Source organism: Panthera uncia, chromosome E1 (assembly GCF_023721935.1).
Source record: "Panthera uncia isolate 11264 chromosome E1, Puncia_PCG_1.0, whole genome shotgun sequence".
Lineage (NCBI taxonomy): Eukaryota > Metazoa > Chordata > Mammalia > Carnivora > Felidae > Panthera > Panthera uncia.
In genome coordinates, this window is record NC_064814.1 from 36,990,855 (window position 1) to 37,014,741 (window position 23,887).

The following is a 23,887-nucleotide window of genomic DNA, read 5'->3' on the forward strand; positions in this document are numbered from 1 at the left end:
CCCTCCCTTCAAACCAGGACCCATACCCTGGAAGAGGAGAACACAGAGAATTAAGTCATAAAATTCATTTTGTTTTCTTTCAAATAAGGATTCATTCCTGGCAAAAAGGGCCAAGATGAATATAAGTTCCGCCAAGTATAAGAAGCGTTTCCGAAGGCAATCTTTTAAATACAACTTTTAAAATGAGCCTGCAAGTAAAAGGGGCAAGTGGCTTTGTGGCCGGCCTTCAATAGCCTTAATCGCTAGGGAAGTTACAGGGGATGGGGGGCAAGGCCAGGGATAACTGCAAGAGATTTTATTTATGGGGGGGGGGGGGGCGCGTGGGGAAGCTGCTTTTGAAAGAAAACAAAGAACCAAACCAGCACCCAGATCTAAAAGATCTATGTAAACCAGCAGGAGAAAGTGATTTCCCTGGAGGGGTGCCCACAGCAAGTCCATCCTGGTCGGGAAGAGACCAAGCATGGCTGGCGTGTTCTGAAAATGCACCGCTTGGAGAAGAAATGCCACCCGCCTCCCCTGGTTCCTGGGGCTGCCTGCCTGCCCAGCAGGAGCACAGGCCTGTGGGGAGGCAGGAAGAGTGTGGCCAAGGGAGACGGAAGGCTGCGGTCCTAGCAGGGAGCTACCAGCCTCCGTTTCCGGATACATGCCCAGATCCACTCCGGGGAGACCTGCTGGGCCTCAGGGTTCTCGTCCCTGCTCCCCAGCACGTGCGTGGCCGAAGCCATGTCAAATTCCTGCACCAGGTCCCCATCGAATGCCACAAAGTAGCGTCTGAGACGGCTGAAGTCTGGCGTGGAGGGTGGCAGGTAGAGCCGCACCCCAGTGAAGATGTCCAGCAGCACCTGCAAACGCACAGGGGTCAGCGCGGTCAGCAGTGGGGCCGATGGGCCTCCACAGAGACGAGCACAGGCCAGATACTAAGGGGACTTGAGACACAACAAGAGCCAGAGATGAAGCCTAGTGGTCAGGACACCAGCACGGAGAGTTCAGTGGAGAAAAGGAACAGGCACTGAAACCCATGTCCTCCAGCCACTCTAGAGGAAGCACCCCCCTCCCTCCCTGCCTAGAGGGAAAGGAGGAAGACAGGGTGGGTCCCCATGCGGGGACCTGGAGAAGGGGGAAGTACGTGTCCGAGAACCATCCGGCAGGCGGGACCAGTGGCTCTCGGACTCCGGGATGCCGGCTGATCGAGCAGTCCACGGTGCCCAACTAGCTAGGCTGTGGGGTCAGGAGCCCTCCTCGGCTGTGGACGGATTCAAGGGCTTCGCGCAGGGAAAAGACGGGAACGGCTCTACACGTCTGCCGGGGACGGGGCTCAGGGCCTGACTTGCCAAACTTAGGTGCTTGCTTTGGCTAGCGGGGAGGACTGTGTGGCTCCGTCACACGGTACAGAGATCGGGTGTTTACTTCCCACGTCCCCCCTGGGCTAGCCTAATCACTGGCCTCAGTAGGTGCTCAATAGCTGTTGTCAAACCAATGACCGAGAAGGGGCTACAAAAGGCGAAGGGCTCTCTGGGGGACAATCACCAAGCCAGCGCCCTCTCCTCGCTCCGCTCCTCGTGGGCTCGGTCTGCTCTGGCCCCGAGCACAGACAGCACAGACTCACACGGCCAGCCGCACTCCACCCAGACTGGGCTTCCTCCCCTTTCTTTAATGTAAACTGTGACTTGGGAGCGGCAGCCCGATGGGTCCCTGCAGCCTCTCAGCGAGGCCCGGCTGTTCTATCTCCTGCCTGCGGGCACAGCTCTCCTTCCTCTCTGCTGGCTGGCCGGCCGCCTCTGCAAGGCAACGAGAGGGCACAGGGTGGAGCAGCGGCGCTGGCAGCTGCGGCGGGGTGGGGTGCGTGTCTGGCCATCAGTCCCCAGACATCGCTCATCTCTCTGTGTTCCGGTGCAGGGTAGGGAACGCACAGCCCCGGGCCAAGCCGGCCGCGGGTACCCCACCATTTTTCCCCTCACCTTTGCTTGGCCCGGGGGCTCGTCGGGAGCCTTCCGCTTCTCTCCCACTCTCACAGGGGGAGGCTTCGCTGTGGGCTTACTACCTGCGGGAGAGCGCGGGGTTAGAACTAGGCAGTGGGGAGGAGAGCGGACGGACCCCGGAGGTCAGGGCAGCATGCAGAAGGGCCAGGCCCTGGCTCTCCTAGGAGCACGGCTGAGACGGGAGGGGAGCTCAGAGGGGGCTTATCCAAAGGTCAGGTGGGCTCTCCTGGGGTCCCGTCACTCAGGTTTACTGAGCAGATGGAGGGGACCCAGGAGAATGGCTTCTGGCCCGCGGCTGGACACACAACAGGAACACGGTCAATGTCTGCCACGGTGGATGCAGAGAATCACACGATCTCAGAGCTGGAATGTCAGACCGGGTGCCTGTCCTTCGATGTCTGCCTTCACACCACACTCATCCCCCCAGCCCCTCCCTCCTCCTCACCGCCTCGGCTGTCGGGGCTGCTCCGCCTCCCTCCTGCCTTCTTGGCACTGGTGGAGGGCTGCTTCGGGGAGGCCCTGGAGGCAGGCCGCGAGGTAACCTCGTTCTCTCCGCTGCTGCCCCTAGTAGTGGAGCTCCCTTCGTCTCCGGCCGCCACAGTGAAGTCTGCCCTCTCCTTGGACAGCTGGTACAGTTCCTGAGGAGAGGCACGGAGAATATCAGGTGTGATCCTTCCCTTCCCTTCCCAGCCACTGGCCTCTGAGGTGTGTCTTAGGTCTCTGTGGCTAAGGAACAAAGAGGGGAGACAGACAAATAAATGGGAGGGAAAAAAGCAGCTGGCTTTCTTGGTGTGTGTGTGTGTGTGTATATGTTTTTAAGTTTATTTATTTAGAGAGTGAGGGAGGGACAAAGAGAATCCCAAGCAGGCTCCCCGCTGTTAGCATAGAGCCCAATGCAGGATCCGATCCCACGAACCGAGAGATCACGACCTGAGCCAAAATGAAGAGTCGACCGCCCAACCGACTGAGCCACCTAGGTGCCCCTCAGTGCTTTTCTAAACTCCGGCCCTGTTTCTTAGGGAGTCGGTACAAATCACTGTTCTCTGTCCCCCGGTTCTTCTCAGCAGCACAGACCACAGCCTGGGGCCAGCCCCCGAGCAGGAAGCCGGAGAGCAGCACGGCATTCTCCCTCGGGGTGCTGCAGCTCCTGGCCCTGTGACAGGTGGTCTCCCTCCACTGCCCTCCTGGTCTCAGGGGAGAGAGAACATGTGAGCGGGCCAGACAGCTGGGGTGCCAGGCCAGGACAGCAGGGCAGAGGACACACATGCAGTGTAAGCAGGCACCTTGAGTTTGGGGAGGTCAGTGGCAGATTTCCAGTCCTTATCATCACGGATCCGGGTGCAACGAGGGAATCGGATGGAGATTCCGTCGGCCGTGTGAGCCTCAGATTTGGAGAACTCAGCCCCTGTGATCTCCCACACGGCAGCTTTCTGTCAGGAGTTAAGTCAGGTCACTTGCTGGTGAAGCAGGGAAGCCTCTCCCAACCAGCTAGAAGCAACACAGACCCGTTAAAACCAAAAAGCACTGGCTAACAGGTGCTGCTGACGCTATGTGACCTTAGGGAAGTTCTGGCTCTCCTCCAGGGTCTCAATTTCTCTGTCAGTGGACAGAAGGAACTGGGCCTGGTCACTTCGAGCAAACCCTCTGTGTCTAGGGGAGGTCAGTGTCATCCTCCCTCTATTGAGGATTCCTCAGGGCTGACTGGCCCATCACTTGGCTGCCCGGTCTAGACCCCCATCCTCAGGTGGGCTCTCCGCGAGGTTGAAACGGCATCTCTGTGGCCCTACGGAGTCGGCAAGCTCGTTCTGTGGGCTGAAGGGCCTCGGGCCACTGGGCTGATACCTTTGGGTCTGGAACTATGAAGTCCGGGTAGTAGATCTTGTTGATTTTCAGCCAGCTGGGTATCTTGCTGGGATCCTGGAAGACACAAGACGCTGTGCTGGGCTGTTCCCACGCCAAAACCAGAAGCAGATGCTACTCCCCTCCCCGGTCACAGGCTTGTGCAAAGAGGTGACTGTTCACAGAAGGCTGACCCTCACCCCAGGGGATCCTCCCTGCCCAGAGAGAGTGTGGCCCAGGGGGCAGGCGGGCCGGTCTGCACAAGGTTGGCACTCAAAGACTCTGAAGGCCTAATACTGCTCCCATGGCCAATCAGCAACTCTCTGTGGAGACAGATCAACGATCCCCACAGTCCCCCAAGCACAGCCAGTCTCAGTGACGACGGCCAGTCCAGAGGCCCGGGCCGACCAGGTCCCTTCCTCACCTTACTGATCTTCACCATGTCCAGTTCCTTCTGCAGGCGGGCAAGCGTTGCATCATCGTGGCCTCCCGAACACTTGGTGACCGTGCACCACTTCTGGCTGCCTGGGTCATAGCAGCCCATGAGGAAGATGGACATCATGCCACCTGAGGGGGGCGGCGAGTTAAGTTGCGGATGGAGGGAGCCGTTGCTGTCAGCCCCACGTGCCCAGTGAGGGGCAGCCTGCTGGAGGGAAAAGCCCTGGGCCCAGGCATCAGAGCGCCGAGTGCCCCTCCTGGATCTACCTCCTCTACCTCTTACTAGCCGCACAAGTTAAACCTTTATGAGCCCCAATTTCCTCTTTAGTCAATTAGGGACAATCACAGAGAATTTGTCAGATTCCGGTGAGTAAAACAACTTGAACAATGTCTGGCACATAGTAGATTCATTCCTCAGACCCCAGCTTCCCCTCCAGTCAGGAGATTTTGAGATTTTTTCTCTGAGTAGAAAGTGGCCAGGCCCCGAGGAAGTAGTTGATGGTGAGCGTCTTAATGCCAGGTAGCATAGGGTACTCTTGCCTGACCTCTCCCTGCCCAAGTCTATAGCTCTCACATAGATGTCCCCACCTGAGGTGACACGGGCCAGTCTGGGGCCCTTGATCCCAGAACCGTGGAAATCATGATGGGCCGTGCTGGCAGATTAAGCCAGCAAAAAGGCCAGCCTACACCCTGAGTGGTGCCTGTCAAAGAAGTCCCATCCAGAGGCCGCCCTGACCTTTGCTCCCTTGCCCATAGAAGGCCCCAAGGACCACCAGGTCAGCTGTGTCAGCCATGGCCCCCTCGTTCAAATAGTCTTTCTTGACTTTCAGCCAGTGCCGCTTTCCAGGCTCATATGTACCCTGAGAGGAAAAAGCAAGAGAGATTCAAACTAGAATGGAACCCGCAAAAGGGTGGGATTTACCTCTTCCTTTGACATTTCGGCTCTACCACAGTGCCCGGCCCACTCTGGCCAAGACCCCCCAGCTCACAGCCCAGGAAACATACACAAACCCATCCTCTAGACACAGAACGGAGCTGTGTGGACCCTGGAAAGGGCCCTGCTGCAGCCAGCCCCGGCCACCTCAGGCTGACGCCGCCCTCTGCTGGCCAGGGCTGGAGAGACCGGGTGGGTGGGGGAGCCCGCAGGAGAGAGAAGGCGGAGGGTGTGAGTGGCTGAGTGGCTCACCTTCACGTCCTTCAGCACCAGCCCTTCCAACCCCTCTCGGATAACCCGGTTTATCATGTCGGCCAAGTCCGAAGCTTTCTGAAGGATAACAGAGAGATGCTGAGGTTGGCATGAGAACAGACACTGCTGTGGCGGGGAGGTGGCCACGGTTCCCTTTCGCACGCTAGTGCGGGGCCCACTGGAAATACCCCGACTTGAGTACGACAAACCAAGGTCTTGCAAAGCAGGGATTCTCCCAACCAGAAAGCTACTGCGGCTGTGAGACATGGGGAGCCCGTCGCAGAAGAGTGTTTCATGCCCTGTCCTCCCGGGGGTGACTAGTGGACGACATACACACATCGGCAGCCCCCATAAGACAACTGAGACTCATTCTCCCAGTCACATCTGACCAAGGGGCTGTGTGTCCTTTCAAACCACTAGGCGGCTGTCTGGGGTGTGGTCTTTGCTCACAGTGACTTGCTTCATTTCTGAGAACATGATCCGGTTGGGAATTTCAACCATGTTATCATGAAGAAACTTCCGCCGCTCACACAGAGGCCTAAGGGGGATGAGAGAGCTGAGGTCAGGGTCCTCCGACCCCCATCAGGAATTCTGAGGAGGGAGGGACTCAGCGACGAACTGCTGCTTCGCGAGAGGGACTGCCATGGCTCAAAGCCTCCCTTGTGACCGAGCTGCGGCACAAAGGCCACTTCACCCTCGCAGGTCCCGTTTCTGCTTCGTGGAGCACTGTGCGTGTAGCAAGTGTGCTACTTCTTAGCTCCCTCCTCCCCAGCTCTGGGTACAAAGAGGCACAGGCTCCAGCCCCTTCCCCTCCCTCCTTCCCAAGGTGAGCGAGACCTTGCCTCCCTACTCAGGAGCCAAAAAGAGCTCCCTCACCTGTCCATCAAGCTGATGTCATTGAAGTAGATACAATCAAAAACAAACAGGCAGACTTTAGCATCCTGGAAGGCAGCTTTCTGTAAAGAAAAATGAGATAGAAGATACATGAGGGACAAAAACAAGAGGGCAGAAAAAATAGGGAGTCCCAATCCACTTCTGGAGACCCTCTAAAGCACTGCACAGAAGTCTTGACATGCTCTGAAGCCCTGGGCCACAAGGGCACTTAGCACATGGTCCTAAATGGAAATCAACCCAATTCTAAGTTCCCCGTACTAGCTCCTTTTATGTAAAAAACAAAAAACACATCTAAACTCAGGGCTACATTCAGAAATAGTTCAGAAACAAAGAATAAGCCTAACCTTGAGTGAGTGACAGATTCCCCATCATTCAGACCAACAGCACGCATACGTCCACGTCCACATGCGCACACATGCTCCTTCCCACATGTGTGGCCCTGAGCCAGTACCTTGTGCACCCCAAGAGTCCCAAAGGGCAACGGTTTGCCTGTCTTAGTGTCAATCAGGAGCACCTCAGAGTCCAAGATCATGCTGTGGCCCCCAGGGAAAGCCTGGGGGATATAGTCCTTAAAGTGAGCCACCTGGAGGCAAAAGGGTGACTTAGGTAAGGGACAGAGGAACGGGCAGCAGTGACCTACATCCGAGCCAGAAAGCAAAACCCAGGCCCCACAAGGAACGCAGAACATCAACACGGGGAGCCAAACTCATGTGCAAAACAGACCTAAGCCTTACCAGCCATTGAGACCAGAGGAATGGGTATTTCGGACCCAGGAAGAGGTGGGCCTGGGTTGAGTCCCCTGAGCCATGGAGGAGAGTTTGGAGGAAAAAGGAAGAAAAAGGGTGTGGAGTATGCGCAGGAGCAGGTGGGGGTGGACAAACATGAGAGGAGGGAGTGCGGCCAGGCAGACACTTGTGGGGAGAACAGGTCAGCTACAAAGAGGTGGATGGAAAGGAAGAAATGAACCCTCTTAGGAGCAGCAAGGAAACAGGAGGGTCTTCTCTGAGAGCTTGAAATCCACAACCATCTTCAAAATGAGTAAGAAAGGATGTTTGGAATTAGAGTTTTTCCTGATAGAGGTAGAAACCTAGTCTCTGATAGTTCCAGAGAGGGAGGAGTCCCACCGTCACCCTTGCTAGCCCCTGCCAAGTGATGCCAGCAGTGAGGTCCAGAGAGCGTGACTGCGGCCCGATTCCTCCCCTGGGCCGGGCACGCAGGCCCTTGCTACCTATGGGGCTGGAAGCTGGGACAGGAGAGGCCTGTATACCTGTCCTGCTCTGCTTCAATCCCCAACCCACTCTTCACAAACCCGAAGTACAGGAGAGACAAGGAATGAATGAAGCTTTGGAAAGGGCTCTACACTCCGAAAAGCCAGGCTCGAACTTCTTCCTGGGTAACAGAGGTGCCCACTGAGCAGCTGCTCCCTGGGAACAGTTCCTCGACGGCTTTACTGGGTCCGACCACGCCAGTGAGCCTGCGCTCCTCTCCCCAGGGAGGGCAGTGCTGAGCTCTCCTCTGGACATCTGAAATGAACAGCCCGAGGCTCAGGGCTCTAGCAGGAAGGCAAGGGGAGGGGAGCACGGGAGCCACCCAACAGGTCCCCTTCACCCCCGGAGCTCTGAAAAATGGAGTCTGAGCAAGAAGAGAACGGGTAGCAAGGACAGGAAGTCCATCTACTCACAAGCTCCTGGGGCCAGATGTTCCAGGTGCTTTCCCCTGAAGACAGCCCCAAGGCTCACAGAGGCCCTGGTGCTGAGAAGGACTGAGGGGTGAGGTTCTTAACGCCCCTGAATGAAGGACAGGAGTCTGGGCTCTCAGATGTCCCCACTGGACTGTTTCCATCAGCATGTAAGCCTCCAGGGGGCAAGAACCTTTGCCCATTTTTTTACTGCTGTACACCCACTACCTAGAACAGTGCTCAGCACAGACAAAACACTCGATAAATATTTACCAAACTCATGAACGACAGTTCCACAGCCTTTTGTACCCGACCTGTAATTTAGCTCTGAGAAGCACACGGGCATGGAAACGTAAGAGACAAGCACTGCAAGTCACTTGCAAGGTGAGCTCACTGTCCCAGTGTCACAGTGGGCAAGGGGAGCATCACTGTCCCCTGGGGCTCTGTTGACTTACCCAAGTCTGGGCTCTTTGGCTGTCCCTACTGGGCAGCCCCTCGTTATGAGACTCCAAAAACAAACACACGTTCATTCAACAGATACGAGAAAACCCCTGTTGGGTACCAGAGCTGAAATGACTACGGAACCCTGCCCCTGAGAGTCTTAGAGGCGGGAAGGTTAAGAAAGTCCTGGCAGAAAAGAAGGAACCTATACCTTGTGAGGCAGGACGGGCTTGAGGCTGCGGCTGAAGTAGCTGAAGTGGTCTCCGTTCTTATGCACCTGGACTCGCTCCCCGTCATACTTGATCTCAGAGAACATGCCGTTAGGACACTTCTTCATCGCTTGTTCGATGGACTTGCAGGCCTCGGCCTTGGGGTGAGGAAAGACAAGCCTGGAGACTTACAGGTGCTCTCCCACTGGGGGCTGCTCAGCAGGGACAGCCCCAGAGTCCAGGTCCCGGGGAGTGAGGACCGGAGGATGCCCTCAGGGCTGGCACGGAGCTTGCCTTTTCTTGAAGACTACGAATGTGATTCATTTTAAAAGAGTAATAAACTTCCACTGAAACAGCATTTCGTTTTCTTCTCAATAATTTAAGATCTTGCAGGGTCTTGGCTTATTGTTAAACACACCGGTCAGCAAAGGAGGTACGCAGAGGTTAAGATAAGGGATGCAGAACGTTGACAGGGGCTGGCAGGGCGGCAGCGGTCAGGGACAGGGGTCAGGACAGGTCACAGGAGTGCTTCTTCACATACCAGGGCCACCCTGCCTCACACAACACTGACTGACTACCATTCTGGGGCTATTCACGGGTATAGATCAGACATAGCCCTGCCACACCCTCCATGTGCTATCTTACATGAGGGACGCTGTCTTAGCTTCATGGTTGAGAAAACAAGACGTTCAAAGAGGTTGAGTCCTTACTTAAAGTTATATAGCTGGTCAATGGCAGGGCTGGTGTTTGCAGCTAGCCCCAACTCCAAAGCCTGGGGGTTAAGCACTAAGCTACAGAACCCATGCCACTCTTCAAATAAGTGACAAGTTGTACAACAGACTCTGGAGAGAACTCTTATAAAAGTCAGAAAGGCCACTACTGCCGGTGACAAGAGTCCTGTCCCCGGGATGGTGAACTCAAATTTGGAGCTGGCCATCCCACATTCCCGGGAGGGAGAGAACACTTCTGCGCAGGCGTTAGTAGCACACACAAGGCAGGTTCACAAAAGGCACTGCACCGGCTGGAGCAACCCAGGGACCGCATAGTAGGCCCGGCAGCATATGTGGAGGGGCCCGATGCACAGAAAAACCAATGCCAGAAAGGAAATCCCACATCTCGTGAAATGAACAGAGGCTCAAGATGATCTCAGTCACACCTGGTCTTCATTCCTTGAGCTGTGCTTTCCAGAAGAATGAGGCCAAGCCACCCTGTCATAAGCAGCTCGGCTCTGGCACTAAGTCTCAGAGCTACTTTGGGGTAGGTCACAGACTCTCAGGAGTTACTTAATACATCCACCTGTTTTCAGGAAAGATGACCGACAAACCATTCTAAGTAGATGCTTCAGAAGATTTCATACATCACTCGTGTGAGGGAAGGAAAAAACTAAGAAGGGCCAAGTAACTCATTCAAGATTCTACAGCTTGCTGGCAGAGTCGGGCCTAGAATTCAGGTATTTCTGCTAGATCACGCCGCCTTCTCTGTTACCTCTAATTCCCCGCGGAAACATACCCCTCCACAATTCCACTGTTCCCTCCCCAAACCCCTCCAGCATCATACCCTAGCAGATCTCACAAGGACGGGGAGTATCTGGAGCATGTGGGGCCGGAGCAGCATCCTTACCAGCATGGGCTGCACTGGCGTCATCAGTGAAGCCTGGACACTCAGAGCTCGTCTCCGGCCTGGCTCCTTCTCCACCTCCTGCTCATTGCGGAGGACTCGCTCCACCACGTCCTGCAGGTTGCGTGAGGCTTTGAAGGCTTCATAGGCATTGGGGTCAAGGGCATCTAACCTGCCAAGGCAGATGGGAGCAAGGAAACAAAACCCACTGTCTCTGACCTTACTGCTTTAGATAGCAGTCAGTTCTCAGAGAGAGAGCATCTCAATACAGAGGGGAAGCTGACGCTCTATTGTCTAAAGCCTTTCACAGGAAAACGAGCTCTTGAAAAACTCAGCATTTTGAGATACTGGGCCTCCATGGGTGCTGCCACGGCAAAGAGGGGGCCGGGGCGGACAAGGAACTCATATTCTATTTTTTGAACATGCTCCATACTTTCCGTTTTAACAACTGCGTGAGAAGGGGATCCTTACATTTTACGTGAGAAAACGGAGGCTGAGCTAGGTCTAGTGATGGGTCCCACACGAAGGAATAAGGCATAATGAGGATTTAAATCTAGATCAGGACTCCAAGGCCCTGACCCCAGCTGGCAACAAAGGAAGCTGGCAGCTCAGGCCATCAGAGGGGCTGGGACTTACACGTGTTTTGCACCTGAGTTCATCTTCAGGTCATGTTTGATCAATCTGATGATGCACTTAAGGTCATTGGCTGTACACCTAGGGGTGAGGCACATTCAGCTTGGTCTCTGCAGAGCTGTGGACCCCCAAAGCCTCCTCTCCTGGCGATCGCATCTCCCCACGCCCAGCCCCACGAGGCAGCTCCCCCGACCTGGACGCGATGTCCTGCAGGGCCTGCTGTTGCTCATCCTCCTTGGTGAGCTTGGAGAGGCGAAGGAGGAATGCATCTACCTCTTGGATGGTGAGGAGGCTCTTGGCAGCTGGAGGGAAAGACTTGCTCTGCTCAAAGAAGACTCTGATCGTCTCTGACACGTCACCCTGTCTCCAAAAACCAAAATGGCTCTGCTGCAACCCCAGAGTGGCCGAGCGTATCTCCCAACCCCCAGCACTAAAGGTGAGTCAGGGATTTCAATCATCACTCCTATTCCCAGCTCGCACATATTGGTGTCACTTCTTGGAGACTGTATCCCACCCACAGTTCCTGGAAAGGGCACCTCTACCCGCCTTAGGACCTGGCCATCTGCCTTGGCTGAGAAGTGATGCAAGGAGGGACTAATCCAGGACGCAGCCAATTGGGTTCCTGGTAGAATTTGGACCAAGAAACAAATATGGTCATCATGTAAGGGCAGCGCTCGGTTAGAAACTTTCTATGCTGCCAAAGCTGGAGTTGTGAACAAACAAAAGCTGAATGTTATACCAAGTTACGGTGAAAAAAAAAACAAGAAAAAGGAGGGCCCAGAATGAGAACCCAAGGAGAGCCAGTGGGAAGTCTCAAACCCCGTCGCTGAGATCTAGGCCTCTCCTGGGGTCAGCAGTCCAATTTCCGTCCTCAACCTTGTGACACTAACGGCTGTGGCCTCTAGTAAAGGAAGCTCTCTCTAAAAGGAAGCTTGCTCAAATGGGTTTCAGTTTCCTAAAACAGTATATGCCCCAACCAGAAAAAAGAGGTTGCAGGTGCCTGGCTCGGCAGAGCCCCACCTGGAACGCCGCCCACCCTCCCCTTCCTCTGACCTGCTCTAGGTCTCGTGCCATATCATCTGGGTTGCAGTTAAAAATGCGGCTGAAAAGCTTCACAATCTGCTTATCGTTCAAGTTGTAAACACTCTTAATAACACCTGGCAGCAGCAGCTTCACTGTTAGGTACACGTCACCGTGGAAACCATCTGGAGGCAGAAGAATAGAACCCTTCTTGAGAAATGGGAGCTTAAACAAACACATACATAAACTCAAGGAACTGAAAGAGATGTCTACATCGCTGTCTGTGCTGCCACAATACCCTGTGTACTTCATCACAGAGGTAGAGGCTACCGCATCTGGTGGCTCGTGGCTTACGCATCTACCTCCCTGGATGAACTCCCACAGGGAGGAGCCACTGTTTTGCTTTAGTGTCCCCAGTGATGAGCACATTCAGATGCTCAATGATCATTTGTTAGATGAATCGTTCACAAAAACCTTATCCAACATGCAGGATAGTGAACTTTCCTCTTGGTCAAATGCAATAGGTCCTTCCGGCCTCCTGGGGATAAAATAAGGGCAGCAGAAGAGTGACGCCACTGTGCTCCAACAACAACTGGCTGTGCTCCCTGTGGAGCCTGATAAGAAGTAAAAATGGGGGCGCCTGGGGGGGCTCAGCTGGTTGAGCATCCGACTTCAGCTCAGGTCATGATCTCATAGCTTGTGAGTTCGAGCCCTGCACTGGGCTCTGTGCTGACAGGTCGGAGCCTGGAGCCTGCTTCACATTCTGTGTCTCCCTCTCTCTCTGCCCCTCCCTGCTCACGATCTCTCTCTCTCTCTCTCTCTGTCAAAAATAAACATTAAAAAAAAGAAGAAGTAAAAATGCAGGGCTCATTCTTCAAAATTATTAAGAATTTCAAGTGGCATCTGGCTGGCTCAGTGGGTAGAGCATGCAACTCTTGATCTCAGGGTTATGAGTTTGAGCCCATGTTGGGTGTAGAGGTTACTTAAAAATGAAAAATCTAAAGAAAAAAAAGAATTTCAAGATGGTATTAACAGAAGATTACACCAAAGCAAGCTCCCCCTCTCCCCCCCGTGAAACCGTATAGTTCACATGCCCACGAAACCAGTCACGACTCTGAGCTCTTCAAAGGAAAAGCCCATCCAGGATGTTCTAGGCCCCACCTCCTGCTGAACCTTTCCGAAGGAAGTCCTGTATGATCTGGGTCTTCGTGTTGTAGCTAGGATTTTCAGCCACCATGGCACACAACTTCCGAAACTCACGTAGCAGACAATCCTTGTGCTTAGGGTCACATCTGCTTGAGGACAGGCTTGCCTTAGGGGTAGGGCTTGAGCGGGCTTCCCCAGAGTTGTTGGGCTTGGCTGTTGGAGAGAGAAACATGAGGGAGGATTCACTGGCCTTGCTGAGAAAGAAGAAAGGGAAAGTGACAAGCCATCTGCTGGAGCTTCACTTAATCCCCCAAAATAGCCCTGTGGGGGGGATATCATTATTCCCACCTTACAGGTAAAGAACAGGCATCACATCTATTAATGGGAAAGAAACACTGGCCTCACACCCATGCAGGTGCCCAGCTGACGCGCATGTGTTTATATGGGTGCTGCACAGAACAGGTCACCTTTGTGCCGAGAGCAGACCTCAGCAATGGTAAAGCTGACCCCAGAGAAGCAGGGAGGAGAGCAGAAGAAACCAAGCGACATATTAGTCAGTGGGAAATCATCACTACCGCAGACTGTTGGGGCTGGAAGACGCCTTAAAGATTACCTAGTTCAATCTCATACTGATGAGGAACCCAAGACCAGGGAGAAGGCGTTTCCAGCCTTTCGCCACTCCCACCCGCCCATCACCACTTCTTTCTTCTTGCCAAAATAACAGGTATCTGGCTAAATGAGCAAGACTTTCCTCCAGACATCCCCAAATGGTCCTCTCTTACTTACTTGTGGCTATTTACAAAGCAAATTCTGTTCTGCAAGCTTGCAGCAGATCCATTAGCAAGCAGACTGCTGACATAAGCTTCCTCTTGTCTGGGGTTTGTAAATTATGAACCCATCCCCATCTCTGACCCGGAGTCTAAAGAGGATTTTAGGGGACAAAATCTCCAAAGTGTCGACGTTCAGCAGGATGCGAGAATTTAGAACACCCCATTTCTCTCAGTTCCTCCCAAATTTCCCTCCCTAGGACCAGGGCCCTTCCAGAAACATGCTGTCCTTATTGCTACCTGAACTCTTCTGTACTTCTGTCTCTGGCCTACCACCACACAAAAACCAAACCTCAGAGTTTTAAAACAATAAAACCCCCACAGAATCAGGCACTGTTTTTGCAATCTTTTCTCCATTAGTGCTCATGAGAATACCGGGTGGTAAACGAGGCAGGTGTTACAGTTCCCACTTCACAGATGAGGCCACAGAAGCTCAGAGGTAGAGCGACGTGCTCCCCTGAGCGAGCTGTCACATGCTGGGACTTCTGACTTCAAGCCTACGCTTCTTTCACTCACAAAAAGCCACCTCCGCGCACAACTTGTAAGGCCATGTGTTTGGCTTTACTTTCTTTACCTGAGTCACAGAAATGTCTCCAAATGATAGAGGCAGCAGGGTGCAGGGAAAAGAGCACAGGCGTTGGGAGTTAAACAGACTTTAGCGTAAATACTAATTCCATAATGAACGCTGGACGTCAGCTTTCTCTTTCATAAGACAGGCCTCGTAAAAGTACTTCGTAAGGTTAACTGAAGAACAAACCAAATTACATGGGCAAGAGTCCCTACCTAGCCCAGTACTACCTGTTACACAGGACACACATGCCACCTCCCTTCTTCCATACTTTCAGCTCTGGTTTGGGCAAGGTTAGGGATGCAAGTTCTCAAACTTCGTTCAGTACCAAAAAACAAGGAAGCTTTAGGGCAGGGTATAATCATCTCCATCTGACCCAGGTGACTACTTCAAGAGCAAAAAGTCCTGCCAACACAAAACCTCTTTAGGCTGTCACAGAGATTCACATATACAAAGAAATGCTTGCTATACAACTGGAATGCTGAAAATTAGCCATTACCTGCCTCTGCTCAGAGGAAAGGGAATTATGAAGGAGGCTAGATAGATAGCACAGAACTTCCACTCTTAGCCAGAATCCCAAATAGGATTCCAAACTAAAAGAACCATAATGGCTAAAGCAGCCCTAATCTCTCACCTGCAAAACCAGAAAATTTCCGAGGATTGGTATTGGTGACAAATGAGGCACCTTTCACTGGAGACGTCACCTGGCCAGTGGCTGTCAGCTTAGCCTGGACAACGGCTTTCTTCTTTGGTGTGCTTGTTGCCTTGGAAGACAAATCTGTAGGACCCCAAAAGAAGGGAAAATATGTTTCAGTGAAAACTCCCTGAGAAAAGCTTCCAAAGAACCTCACAACTGCTCTTACAGCCTTGCTTGGTAAGTTACTACCATGGCATTACAAAGGTTGGCTGTGGACTGATCTGGTTTTGTTTCAAGTTTATTTATTTATTTTGAGAGAAACAGAGGGAGGGAGGAGCAGAGAGAGAGGGAGAGGGAGAGAATCCCAAGCAGGCTCCGTGCCAACGTGGAACTCGAACTCACAAACCATGAGATCATGACCTCAGCTGAACTCAAGAGTCAGACACTGAACGGACTGAGCCACCCAGATGTCCCTGGACTGATCTTTTTGAGTGAAGCTAGTGGGTAACAGAGTACTGGGGGCAGGGGAAGAAGGAGCAGGTTCTGGCAACAAAAGACCCCATTACTCTGCCTCTGTTAGTAATTTGTATTTTCATCAACACTCTCTACTTCTTATCCCATATATAATAATCTCCAGATTTGGGGAAAATCAGAAAGCACATCTTCACAGATAAAACTTGGGGACTCAGCTCCATGGAATTAGCCCCCTGATTTATAGATGAACAGGAAAGTAAAATGAAGATGGAAAACAGAGCAGGTCAGGTTGGCACAGGCAGGAAAAGCCCCAGCTGCTGAGTTTTTTGAGCTGTGTGACAGTCTGACTCTACCTTGTATTTCTCTTCCTCTGAAGGAGATTAGTTAAGAAGTGACAAAGGCTAAGGCCAATGGCCAAGTCAGGACAGGATGGGGAACCTGAGAAAGGAGTATATGTGAAGTAGCTTTCTCTCTTGGAAGTCTTCTCTCCTCTCCAAGAACAATGATAGATAGATGCCCATTTTTTTTTTTTTTTTAATCTTTTTGCCCATTTTTAGAGCCACTGCTATAGTTCTCCTTCAGTGACCAGAACTATACTTAATTGAAGATAGGATTACTTTAAAAATGAACACATGAAGAGTGCCTGGGTGGCTCAGTCAGTTAAGTGTCTGACTCTTGATTTTGGTCATGATCTCATGATTCGTGGGTTTGAGCTCCACATGGGGCTCTGCACGGACAGCGCCGAACCTGCTTGGGATTCTCTCTCTCCCTCTCTCTCTGCCCCTCCCCTTCTTGCACGCTATGTCTCTCTCTCTCAAAATAAATAAAGTTAAAAAAAAAAAAAAGGTCAATATGAGCACAGGAAGGTCATAAAGGACTAAATGGATTTGGAAATACCAGTGTAAGATTTCTAAAATATGCACACATGTGAATATGTACGTGTGCATATAGATGTATCTGTGTATGTATATGCAGCCGTTTTTGCATATGAACATACATTTTCTAGTTCTGTCTGCTAAAAGAGCTTAAAAGCAAAGATACTTCATGATAACAAGGATACAGAGCATCTAGATTTTGTTCTTTAAAGCCATTCCCCACTAATAGAACCAGGACTCTTCAGAAATGGCAGATTCCAGGGTTATGGTAGGATACACATGAGGTAAACCTAAGAAGGGCACCTGGGGGGGTTAGTCTAGTGGAGCACGTGATTTTTTTTTTTTTTTTTTTTTTTTTTTTGAGAGAAAGAGAGGCAGAGAGCAGAGAGAGAATCCCCAGCAAGCTCCACACTGTCAGCACAGAGCCAGATGTCAGGCTCGATCTCATGAACTGTGCAATCATGACCTGAGTCAAAATCAAGAGTCGGACACTCAACAAACTGAACCACCCAGGCACCCCAGAGCATGGGACTCTTGATCTTGGGGTTGTAAGTTCAAGCCCCACATTGCGTGTAGAGATTACTTTAAAATCTCAAAAATAAGAGGCGCCTGGTGGCTCAGTCGGTTGAGCGTCCGACTTCAGCTCAGGTCATGATCTCACAGCTCCTTAGTTCGAGCCCCACATCAGGCTCTGTGCTGACAGCTCGGAATCTGCAGCCTGCTTCAGATTCTGTTCTTCCCTCTCTCTCTGCCTCAACTCACTCGCATTCTGTCTCTGTCTCTCTCAAAAATAAACATCCAAAAAAAAAAAAATTAAATAAAACCTTAAAAATAATAAGGAAATAAAATAAAAAAATAAAGTAAGCCTAACAGCATTATGCCAGAAAATTAAGGAAGTACTTTAAAATATTTTATTTTGTTAATATAATTTATTGTCAAATTGGCTAACATACAGTATGTAGTGTGCTCTTGTAAAATATTTTTAAAAAAGGGCACCTGGGTGGCTCAGTCGGTTGAGCATCCAACTCTTTTTTTTTTTTTTAACTTTTTTTTACATTTATTTATTTTTTGAGAGACCGAGAGAGACAAAGCACAAGATGGGGAGGGGCAGAGAGAGAAGGAGACACAGAATCTGAAGCAGGATCCAGGCTCCGAGCTGTCACCACAGAGCCCGACACAGGGCTCGGACTCACAAACTGTGAGATCATGACCTGAGCCAAAGTCGTACGCTCAACTGACTGAGCCACCCAGGCGCCCCGCATCCAGCTCTTGATTTGGGCTCAGGTCATGATCCCAGCATCATGGCATCGAGCCCTACATTGGGCTCTGTGCTGAGTGTGGAACCTGCCTGAGATTCTCTCTCTCCTTCTGCCCCTCCCCCGCCACACGTGTGCATTCTCTCTCTCAAAATAAAAATAAGTTTTTTAAAAAACATTTTAAAAAATGATGAGGCATCTAGGACACAGAAACCAGCTCAAAGGGGTTTCCCAAGTGGCCAACTATGGGATAAGTACCAAATTAATAAAATACAATAAAATTACAAGCCACCAGGAAAAAGTAACCTGTGAGTCCATAGGATAAGAAGTTGAAAGATAAGAGGGTGTGATGGTAGGTACTCTAGTCTTTAAGAATATCAACGGCATTTAAAAAAAAAAAAAAAAAAAAGACTACTGAAATGTTCCACATTAAGGAGGACAAAGAGACAACAAAATGCAATACTGGATCCTAGAGTGGGATTCTGTACCAGAGACAAAAGCTATAAAAGATACTGTTTGACCAACTGACACAACTGAACACAGATGGTGGATGTAAGTATTATATAAGGCATCGATTTACTGGAGCTGATAACTGTTATGGTCACATAAAAGAATATTCCTATTCTTAAGATATACACACTGAAGTACTTCAAGGCCAAGGCCATAACGTATGCAACCTACTCTAAAATGGGTCAGGAAGAAAACTGTGCACGTGGACAGAGAGAGTAACAGCATAGGAACACAAATGATAACGCAAAGACAACGAAATGGTAACAACAGGTATGTCTGGGGAAAGGGAATAAGAGCTTTCTTTTTTTCTTTTTTTATCCTCACAACTCTTCTGTGAGTTTGGAAATGTTTTCAAAAAGTTAAAAAAAAAAAAAAACACAACAAAAAAGAAGGCAGGCAGGGAGGAAAAAAAAATGGGGTCCTACTCTCCCCCTCCTTTCTCTCAGCACCGGTTCCCCACCCACCTGCAATGTGCTGGCTTATCTGTTCCTTCTCATTATCTTCCAGCTCTTCCCAGCCTTCCAGCTCGGTGAGGTCCTCAATTTTTTTTGTGGTGGCCCGGGCCCGCTCCAGTTTCTCGAACATGCATTTAATGTGATACCACTCTTTCATATCGCCCCCGGACTCTGAGAAGGGGTTGGGCACCACTTTGCCGATCCGGCATACGCCCTTCACGATCTTTTCCTTGCACTTTTTGCAGCCGGCCGTGCCACGCTTGGCGTAGTCCACACAGAACCGTTGCTCGGCCATCTCACAGGGGCCACTGCAGAGTCCCACATGCGACCCTGGCAAGAAAACAAGGCGGGTGGCACGTGGTCTTAGACCGCCTTTCTGGGATGACAGAACGGCCTTTCTTCTCTGGAGGAGGCCGTGCCCATGAAACAGCTCTGTTTCTGACCAATGGCCGAACTGTCTTCTGTCAGGCCAGCGATGTTGTTCTCCGAAGAGGCAGAGTTCTTTTCGCCCGAGTGCGCGGAGGGTTGGGAGGAAGAGGATCTTGAAAGTCAAAGTCATACAGCTGCATGAAAAAGAGGCAGGAAAAGTGACATATAAACCAGAAGCTAGGCTTCCACTGTCCCCAGAGGCCAGAGTCCTAACACAGTCCATGCTAACTAAACATTTCCCAAAGTATTAAAGATTTCTTGCCTACAGGATGAAGACAAGTTCAAAACAGGAAAATTCAGTTTGCAAAAGGGTGTTCAAGTATCTAATGCACACATGTACATCTAGTAAATCATAATCAAGGGGATCAAATCCAAATAACATAAAAGCTTTTCTCAGGCCATCAGCAACATCCGATACTCGTAATGGATGATGACTGGTAAGTATTACAAGCTATCCTGAAGTTTCTTTTTAATCACCAAGAAGAACTGCATTAGGTTTGTGAAGTTTTTAATGTGAAGCATAACATATATGCCATCCTCTGAAAATAATTCACTATATAGACTTGTGATGTAATCAGATGACCTACTTTGAGAGGCCATTAAGTGGAGAGCCTAGAACCAGACTGCTTGGGTTCATATCCCAGCTCATTAGCTGTGTGACCTTGGTAGGTCACTTCACGTCTCCCTTCCTCAATGTCCTCAACTGTAAATATGGAAAACGATAGTACCTAACTTGTCATTCTAAGAGGAAGGCCCAAAGAACAGAGCTGGGCACACAGCACAGGTTCAATACCCATTGGAAGCATTTATTCTTTAAGGAGAGGCTCCCTCTGTGCAATCAGCCTGTTCATAATTTATAGCACCTCGAATCAGGGAATGTTGAAGCAACGGATGGCAAGAATCAAAGGAACTGATAGATCAACCCGCACGGAAACAAGGGATTATGTCTACCTGGTATCCCCCCACCTTTTTATATTCATATTTTCCAAAGTGTCTTCATTGTTCTCATTTTAAATATCCTGGAAATTCTTTCCAGCCCGCACATGCTTTGCAAAAGGGAAATAACGTTAGCTGTTTACAATGACAGGCAGGCTTTACTTCCTGTAGTGCAACATGAAGCAGAGAAAGAAGGCAGGTGGATCGGGATCAGGGATGGGAGTGCGACTGGGGCTGTTCAGTTGAGTGACTATATTATTTTTGAGAAAACCCTTAACTCCTTGGTGTCTCAGTTTCTGTTCTTTCCAAAGTAGGGAAAACAATACCTACTCCACAGGATGAGTGGGAAAATTTAAAGGAGTCCATGGATGGGCTGGGGTAAGGGGCTCTGAACTCCCTGAAAACGTACACAAAGTGCGCAGATTCATCAAGGGGCATTCTCTTGGAGAGGAGGTCTGCAGAGGTGAGTTATGTGGGCAGGGCAGGCCCATCGGGGGAGCCCAGGCCGAATTAGGTTTCCACGCGGTCCTCAGAAGGATGTTTGGGAGGCGCGCCCCCTCGCTCCGCACGGAGCCGACCGGAGAGCGCGGCGCAGCACCCCACCCTCCGCGGGGCCCGAGGCCCAGGGCGAGCTGGGCCACGAGGAGGCACCACGCTGCTCGGAGCAAGCCCGTGTGCTCGCAGCCCCCAACGGCCGCCGCGCAGCGTTTCCTCCAGCGTGGTGGCGAATGAAACGGCTGGGGCCCGAACGCAGCCCGGGCCGGGAAGCGAGCGCGCCGAAGCCGCTCTTCCCGGGGGGCCTTCCCCGACGCCTTCGCGGGGGTGGGCTGAGCGACTGGCCGGTGCGAACGCCCGGGGACGGCCGCGGAGGAAGCGGGGAAGGAGTTCCTCGGTTCGGACCGGCCAAGGGCGCGAGGACACGGCCCGGGGCTGGGGAAGGGGACGCGGCCGGCAGAGAAAGCCTCCCGACACGCACGGACGGGCACGGACGCGCACCGGCCTCGGCGCGGCCAGCTTGGTTCCGCGGGGGCCCCGGGGGACCCTCCCGCGCGCGGAGCCGTGGGGGTCCCCGGGAACGACGGGCCAACCCCCGTGGGCTCCCCGGGGGCCGCCACGTCACGGAGGGTGTGCCCCGGGGCTCGGCGGGCGGGCGGGGGAGGAGCCGAGGGGGCTGGCTCCCGGGCCGCGCCGAGCCCCGGGCCCCCGGCCCCCCGGGCCGCCTCCCTCCCCGCTGCCCGGCCCCGCCGCGCCCGCCGCGCACCTACCTTCCCCGCTCCAGCGCACACCGCAGGCCTCGCACCGGGCGCCCACAGGCCGCGCGCCGCCACGACGGTTGTAGCGCCTGTCTCTTTAAATCCGGGTCCTTGAGCCCGCGCAGTGCGCAGGCGCAGAGGTCCGGGCCCAAGGTGCTCTACGCGTCCCCGCCCCGCCTGCCACGTGGGCGGTGGTCAGGTTCCGCCGAGTGCGGCTTTGGGAACGGTGTTGGGGTTTGGGGGTGGTTCCCCGCCTGCGGTGGAGGTCAGGAAAAGTGGAGGTGCCGGGGGCGGGGGGGGCATGGTGGTAGCTGGGGGGGGGGGCGGGGCGGGCGGGGGGGGGGGGGCCCCCCCCGCCCCCCCCCCCCCCCGGGCCCCCCCCCCCCCCCCCCCGCCCTGATGCGTTCATAATGTTAGAGATGCTACAGTCCTTAAATCGAATGGTTGAGAAACTGTTTTGTAATGAGCTTGGGGAAGGCAAAGGAATGCGTCATTCAACCTTTTTTTTTTTCAATTTATTTTTCTATATTCCCTGTGTCTTGTGTCCTGCACAATCCCTAGCACGTTGTATTCAATAAATAGTATTGAGTTGAAAAGCACTAGATACGTGGACACACATTAAAAGTGTAAAGGAGTGTTGGGGAGAGTAATCCCTTGTGTTGCTTAAACCTCAGGTCAACTTTTTGAGGGATTAGGATGGCTAGTTTTACAAAAGAGCAGCAGGCTCAGAGAACCTAAGCGAACTTGTTCAGGGTCTAGGAACAGCAAACAATCGGGCAGTATTAGGCAAACTAAAATCAGATTCTGGAGGGAATTCTGTGCTCTGTGCAAAAGAGCTTGACTTTTACTGTGTAGGGGATGGGCAACCATAAAGGGCCTTAGGGAATAGTAAACTACTTTTGAGGCTGGGTCAGGGAGAGACTGAGGCAAGGGAAGAAATGAAAGGTTCTTGGTGCTTGCTGAGGCAGCACGTAGACTAAAATGGGAACATACAGAGAAGATTAGCATGGCCCCTGCACAAGGATGACACACAAATTCATAAAGAGTTCCATATTATTAAAGAAAGACAATTTTTTCTCTTTTTTTTCCCTTTTTTCTTTTTATTTTATGTATATGATGGTGGATGCTACCCAAACTTACTGGGTAAGTTTTGTAAGTTTCGCATTCATTTCATAATATATAGGTCAAACCATTATGCTGTGTACACCTTAAACTTCTGTAGTAATGTATGTGAATTACATCTCAATAAAACTGGGAAAAAAAACCAAAACATTTCTGGTAGTGACCCATGTGAGAAAGTGGCCTGAACGTGCTAAGTTAGTTGGGATGGAGAGGAACAGGCATTTTTTAAAAAAATAAATATTCGGATTTTACTTTTTATTAAAAAAATTTTTTTTGAAGATTTTACTTTTACATAATCTCTACACCCGATGTGGGGCTGGAGCTCACAACCCTGAGATCCAGAGCTGCATGCTCTACTGGCTGAGCCAGCCAGACGCCCCTAAAATAAATACTTGGATTGGATAAATAAATACTTGGATACAATGCTCATTTACCTAAAGATGAAATGAGAATGACTTGAGTGAGCAGGAGATAATGGTGCCATCAACTAAGATACAAAATGAACAGGGAGAAGTAGGTATTTGGGGTAAAAGGATGAGTTTTGTTTGGACATATTTGATTGGTTGAGGACAACCACAATCCCACTGTTTGGAGTGGGGCAGTCTTTAGTGTGCTGCAGAATGAGCATGGTTTTGGGGGTTGGAAGGTCACTGGAGGCTCAAATTTTAACGGGCAGTTGAGGAATCCTGATTTCTATCACTGCATTTACTACATTGTTTTGAGAATCCCCTTGACTATACCTTTTTCCCATGCCCTGTGCTGTTGGCTGCTGTCATTGCTAGCCACATGTGGCTATCAGGCTCTTGAAGCATGGCCAGTCCAAATCGAGACGTGCTGTAAGCGTAAAATACACACTGATTTCAAAGATGTGTTGCCAAACAAGAAAGGACTGTAAGATATCTCATCAATTATCTATTTGATTCCATGTTAAAGTAATCTTTTGGATAAGTTGGGTTAGTTAAATAAAAATATATTAAAATTAATCTCAACTGTTTCACTCTTTTGAAAATGTGACTAGAAAATGTAAAACTGTATACTCCACTCACTTGATACTTCTGTTGGACAGCACTGCCCTGGACTTCAGTGTTTGTGGAGGGTGACATCTGTGCCTTATGTGTCTTTTTATCGTCAATGTGGAGAATAGTACTGGGCACATAGTAGGCACTCAGCAAATATTTATAAATACATTAATGAAACCCATGAGTGAATGCAAGGACTTGAAACTCTGAAATTGATCAGCTCCCTCAGAAGAATGTTTATTACATTGTATCTTTGGCAATGTTTGATGTAAATGTGCAAAAAGACTCAGGCTCTTAATGTTTGTTTTGCTTGAATACAGCTCCAAGGAACCCCTAATCTCTTTGATTCACCCTCCATTCCCCTGTCCCCCAGTATAAAACAGAACTAGGTGTGAAAGCTGGCAGTTGCATTTCATTAGAGAAGTGGGAACTGTTACCAAGGAGGG

At 51.2% G+C, this 23,887-nt stretch overlaps 1 protein-coding gene and 1 non-coding gene across 6 annotated transcripts; one reads left to right on the plus strand and one right to left on the minus strand.

Moving 5' to 3' along the window:
- Positions 1–280: 280 nt before the first annotated feature.
- On the minus strand, positions 281–21,389 carry LIG3 (DNA ligase 3). Of its 5 annotated transcripts, none has more exons than XM_049636619.1 (20): positions 21,313–21,389; positions 18,692–19,245; positions 15,110–15,253; positions 13,096–13,293; positions 11,968–12,119; positions 11,108–11,274; positions 10,918–10,995; positions 10,285–10,453; positions 8,667–8,822; positions 6,788–6,919; positions 6,319–6,398; positions 5,893–5,980; positions 5,443–5,520; positions 4,993–5,116; positions 4,243–4,385; positions 3,822–3,896; positions 3,263–3,409; positions 2,425–2,617; positions 1,959–2,041; positions 281–842 (listed from the first exon to the last, which is right to left on the minus strand). In XM_049636619.1, exons 2-20 carry the CDS (start codon positions 19,239–19,241, stop codon positions 609–611), a joined length of 2,991 nt encoding a protein of 996 aa, XP_049492576.1. In that variant the 5' UTR covers positions 19,242–19,245; positions 21,313–21,389; the 3' UTR covers positions 281–608. The 5 variants fall into 5 exon arrangements, with proteins under 5 accessions (XP_049492576.1, XP_049492575.1, XP_049492577.1 ...); XM_049636618.1 differs by lacking the exon at positions 21,313–21,389 and adding an exon at positions 20,457–20,860; XM_049636623.1 differs by lacking the exons at positions 281–842; positions 21,313–21,389 and adding exons at positions 1,621–1,778; positions 20,457–20,860.
- An 863-nt stretch (positions 21,390–22,252) lies between these two features.
- LOC125927781 (U6 spliceosomal RNA) lies at positions 22,253–22,358 on the plus strand. Its single transcript, XR_007459457.1, has one exon. It is a non-coding gene; the product is annotated as a U6 spliceosomal RNA (small nuclear RNA).
- Positions 22,359–23,887: the final 1,529 nt, after the last annotated feature.

Excerpts from the sequence above, each read along its gene's own strand:
- LIG3 (XM_049636618.1), bottom strand. The coding sequence starts at position 20,485 with ATGCCCCTTGATGAATCTGCGCACTTTGT. Across the intron at positions 15,254-18,691 it reads GATAAGCCAGCACATTGCAG|ATTTGTCTTCCAAGGCAACA; the intron begins GTGGGTGGGGAA and ends GGGGTCCTACAG. Across the intron at positions 3,410-3,821 it reads TCATAGTTCCAGACCCAAAG|AAAGCTGCCGTGTGGGAGAT; the intron begins GTATCAGCCCAG and ends AACTCCTGACAG.